This window comes from Sinocyclocheilus anshuiensis, unplaced genomic scaffold (genome assembly GCF_001515605.1).
Source record: "Sinocyclocheilus anshuiensis isolate Anshui unplaced genomic scaffold, SAMN03320099.WGS_v1.1 scaffold469, whole genome shotgun sequence".
Lineage (NCBI taxonomy): Eukaryota > Metazoa > Chordata > Actinopteri > Cypriniformes > Cyprinidae > Sinocyclocheilus > Sinocyclocheilus anshuiensis.
In genome coordinates, this window is record NW_015537995.1 from 1,529,504 (window position 1) to 1,534,647 (window position 5,144).

Sequence of the window (5,144 nt, forward strand, 5' to 3'; positions counted from 1 at the left end):
TCTAAGCGAGATCCCAATTCGTCGGTCATCCGACGTGACGTCGAGAGTGACCGACTGAAAGGGAACTTTATGTGCAAGTATGTGATCATATTAAGCAAACTTGGAGAGGCCTAAAAGCAGTGAATGTTAATAAAACGATTCATCCACTGCATTGCTTTTGCATTTGAAGACTAAATGCATGTGCAGCTGTCATTTGCTGGCCACAGTATAGCAACAGTAGCAGTCGTTTATTTATGTTGCAGAGCCTGGCGATGGAAAAACTCAATGAGCGATCTGTTGGCACTAATCGCATCTATACAGTAAATCAACTCTATTAGCTGTCATAGAAAATAGCAGAGCACTGGTTGAGCACTGTACCCCTTTCAATGAGGGGGGAAAAAAACAACAACAACATTGATAATGCAATTAGGTAAATGCTCTCGAGTCTGGTTAACATCCCCCTGCACCAAAACCCCAATGTGGATTCAGCTGTCAGACTGACAGCCGAAATAAACAGGAAAAGTGTATTTACCTCACATAATGGAGGCCAGTTTTACAGTCCTGCTGATTGACACGCTTCAGCAGAGGGAGTTTAACATACACACCAGACACAGTGAAATAATGAGATGAACGATTCTATGAACATAGTATATTCTCAGCTTATATATAGATAGATGGATAGATATATTCATATTTCACTTATACAGATTCATAAAATCAAATTACAGATTCATAAGATCAAAAACTAGAAATCACATTCGCAAGCCATTTTCCGCAAACAATTTTAGTTAAATTAAATATTCAAAAACAAATAAATAAATAAATTATGGCCAGTAATCTGATATTTAAATTCTATGCTGTTCTACCTAGAATAATTTAGAACTATAATAAGAAGAATTATGCACACCAGAAATAAAATAAATAGTTTAAAATGCTACACATCAATTTAGGCATGACAAGATAATAAAGTACACTACGAAAAATGCATATTCATTTTGAGATTAGCTTGTTATTGAATGATTAGTGTTTTAAAAGTGAGTTTTATCATCTAAATGTAAAAATTTATGTAAATAAGTATGCACAATTAAATATACATTACAATTTCAATTTCACATACAAACTAACCTTTTTACATCAATTTTAAATTGAAATCAAAACTCCTCAATTATATATATATATAATTATTTTATTATTATATATTATATTATTATATGGTTTATATTGTTTTATAATTTAATGATAACTTTATAAATATTCTGAAAAAAACTATTTTCTTTTGACATCCTCCAAAAGGCATGCAATTTCTTTCTTTGGTCTGTGGATGGGTTTATTTGTGACCAAAGGCAAGCAGACAGACAGGGCCTTTCGAGAGTCCGAAAGCTCTCCCGTGGCGCCCATTAGTGCGAGCTGGAGCAGAGCGGAGCCATTAAAGTCTACCTAAGCCCACAATCCCTACTTACAGATGGAAACAATTGTTCAGTATTTACTCTGCGAGATTTGTAAGAGGAAGGTGAGGGGAGAGGAGGGGAGGAGAGCGCCACTTGCCTAAACACTGTTTAAATAGAACGCAGGGCGAGAAATCCAACTAAAACACATGTGTGAAATGAAGGAGGTCGAGGAATAAAGAGATGACTAAATCGGAGGCTGAGCAAAGATGAGAGAGAAAGCGAGACCTTGTTTCCATAGACCGACTAAGAGGGCATCGTGGCTCTGTCTTCTGTCAGAGTGCAGTCCAAGGAAAGCTTGGCAATGTGACTGCACAAAGACCTATTAAAGCATCAGGTCACTTGACTTTACCTTCAAAAAATGGGGCATAAGTGGAAAATCTTTTCTTTTAAACACAATTACAGATACAAACAAAACTTCATTTTAGAAGAAAATGTCCCTGGGATAACTCACAGTCATGATGTCCCTGCTTAGGTGTCCTTTAAGAAAACAGTAGATTTAAGCTGTAATGTCTTTAGCGCAACACTGCGGGTTGAGTTCACTGCTCATAAACACTAAAGAGCAATGAAGCAACCGGCAAATTATTCCTATAAAGGATGCTCAGTCTCAGACAGGTGAAAAGTGATGCATTAATGGATCATGCTGCTGAATCACTGTGATTCTGCTTTCTTATTAACATGTATGTAGTCTAAACAGTGCTCTCATTCACGGTATGCATATGATCGGGACTTTCCAGGTGGTTTGTGAGTCAGAAAAGAAAGAAAAGGGAGGGAGCTGACAACAAAAATTAGATACAGAATGACGTTAATCATTGCCAACTGCTTACATAAGTTGATAGAAATATTTTATCAACAATTTTATCCTAACCAGCATCAAGTCTATGGTTACGTTTACATACAGGTGCATCTCAATAAATTAGAATGTTGTGGAAAAGTTAATTTATTTCAGTAATTCAACTCAAATTGTGAAACTCGTGTATTAAATAAATTAAATGCACACAGACTGAAGTAGTTTAAGTCGTTGGTTCTTTTAATTGTGATGATTTTGGCTCACATGTAACAAAAACCCACCAATTCACTATCTCAACAAATTAGAATATGGTGACATGCCAATCAGCTAATCAACTCAAAACACCTGCAAAGGTTCCAACTTTTCCACGACATTCTAATTTATTGAGATGCACCTGTATATGTGGTTACACAGCACAACGAAATCTCACTAGTCCAAAATCCAGCTCCACACTGTCGTATAGGTACATTCACTCCAGAATTACTTCAATTCTGAAAGAATAACTTCTGAAGAATAACTTCATCGGAATTGTACGAAACTTGGAAACGGTTTTGGCACTTGCTATGTGAACACAAAAGAAATATGGACATGATTTAGAAAGGTTAAATGGTCCTGCAAAAAAATAAAAAATAAAAGTCACCCTTAAAAAGAAAATGACCACATTGGAAATAGTTTGAAGCAAATTTTATCTAATGGAAACATCTGGTACAGTGCCCAAACAAAATCTAATTTTTGAGATATCAACCTCAAATTTGGAACATAACTTGTTTAGATTATGGCTTTGATTTTCACCGTTTTAGAGTAAAACACTTTTTAGAAAACACATTTCAAATAAAATTTAAAAAAAAATTTTTTGTGCATTTTTCAGAATAATAAACTTAAACTTCTACCATTTTTTTTTAAGTTTCACTTTATCTTTTTCACTTCTTTAAAAAAAAGACACCAAACACAAGTCTCTGCTCCAAATAATTTAAGATTTAGGACAGTTTATGTTTGAAATTTTGCATGCTCAAAAAGTGGTTAACAGTTAACCACATTTTAACCGTTAACGGGTAACAAATGGATCATAACTATTCCATGAATATAATTTAGTACCATAAAAGCCCCCCAAAATGAAAATATATTAACAAACAAAACATTAACAAAATTAAAAAACAAAACCAGTCATTTTTGAGCAGCACCAGAGGTTTAGGATATTTCCAACTTGTAAAATGCGCTCAAATCCTCATACTTGTAACTACTTACTTGCGTAAATTGTAACAATTACTTGTAAACTCTAAATTTGCTGAGAGCTCCTACTTCCTCAACGCCATGTGGAAACATTTAAAATGGCAGTGGCTTTAGCATTACAATGCAGTTAAGCAGTTATTTTGTAATATTCCTATTTAATAACTCCTATAATTGACTATTGTAAATGTCTTAATTATGCAAGAACAATTTAAAAACAAACAAAAGACATACAATGCAGTGTAATGTAGCTAGCAGCGTCAAACACCTATCTAATGTCCCGCAAAAACACTGTTTATTAACAAGGCATTTGCACAACTTCCTGTATTGTGGTTTTGTCTATTGATTACTCGAATTACACCAACTCATTTGGAATTAATAGTGTTGAAATTCAAACGCATAATTCCGAGCTCTAAGAAGCGAGGTGCTCAGAGAAAAGTAATTACAGTAATCTAGTAATTACAATCAATCAACTACGTTCTAAACGGCTGTGATTGTGTCAGGTCATGCAGAACTTTTGCTTTTTCACTTTTGTTAGGAAACTGTAAGTAATCTTCTAATCATACAGGCTTTGTCTACATTGACCCCCTGACCTTGATGTATGGATGATCCTTGCATGTGGTGCCCCACTGCCGGGCACAACGCTCTTCCTTGCGATGTTCGTAGAACTCTGGGTTTCGCAGTATCGCGACCCTCTGACCACCGTAGGCCAGCGCAAACGCAGTGCTGCCATCCAGACGCTCCTTATCGGCACTTGAAACCGGGAGGACCACCGGCACCGACAGGTTAATAACCCCACCTATAAACAGAGGAAAGATGCATGGTGCATATATCAACCAGACTGACGCTTTGAAAAATCGACCGCTTTTAAAGGCCTAAAAAGAAAGAGTCCTATGACCTATGGGGCAAGATAAGAGAAAGAACTCTTGAATGTGAAAGTGGTGAGTTTTCTAAGAAAGTAAGAGGTCCAACACCTTGATTAAAGCAATATGAGCGGGAAGCTTTTAAAATCCATTTTCAGGATGAAACACACACACACATAGCAGAAACAGCTGTTTTCCATAAGAAAGAGCCCTGCGAGCATCCCATTTCAGCTCATTTCAAATTAAACTAGTATCAGGACGCAACATGCACAAATCTGTCCGCTTCATAAAGATGGCAGTCTGGTCCAACAAGAGTCCAACTGGGCATATTGTAAGGATCAAAACAATAAGACAAGGTGTGATGTACAGTAATCAAGTCTAATGACGCTGTTGATGTAATGCATGAACACCTAATGCCTTTCTTTTCCTGTATTCTGTCACAACTAAACGCAAGCATCTACTAGGCCCACTTTTTTATCTTAATAGGTGTGTGTGTGTGTTTTTGTGACATATGAGGACACAAATTTGTATAATGACATGGGTATGACATAGGTATTACAAGGAGAAGGTGATTTATGAGGACATTGCCCCATGTCCCCATATTTCAAAAGGCTTATAAATCATACAGAATGAGTTTTTTTGAGAAAGTAAAAATGCACAAAGTTTCCTGTAAGGGGTAGGGTTAGATATATGGCGATAGAAAATACAGTTTGTACAGTATATAAACCATTACGCCTATGGAATGTCCCCACAATTCACAAAAACAAACGTGTGTATGTGTGTGTGTGTGTGTGTGTGAGAGTGTGTGTGTGTGTGAGTGTGAGTGTGTGTGTGTGTGTG

The 5,144-nt window shown here is 36.3% G+C and overlaps 1 protein-coding gene across 1 annotated transcript in view; it reads right to left on the bottom strand.

The window, feature by feature from the left end:
• LOC107676020 (bifunctional 3'-phosphoadenosine 5'-phosphosulfate synthase 1) overlaps positions 1–5,144 on the bottom strand; it is a 21,907-nt gene that overhangs the window by 9,286 nt on the left and 7,477 nt on the right. The window contains exon 8 of the mRNA XM_016470545.1: positions 4,035–4,240. Coding sequence (XP_016326031.1) covers positions 4,035–4,240 — 206 coding nt within the window. The remainder of the gene's footprint in view (positions 1–4,034; positions 4,241–5,144) is intronic.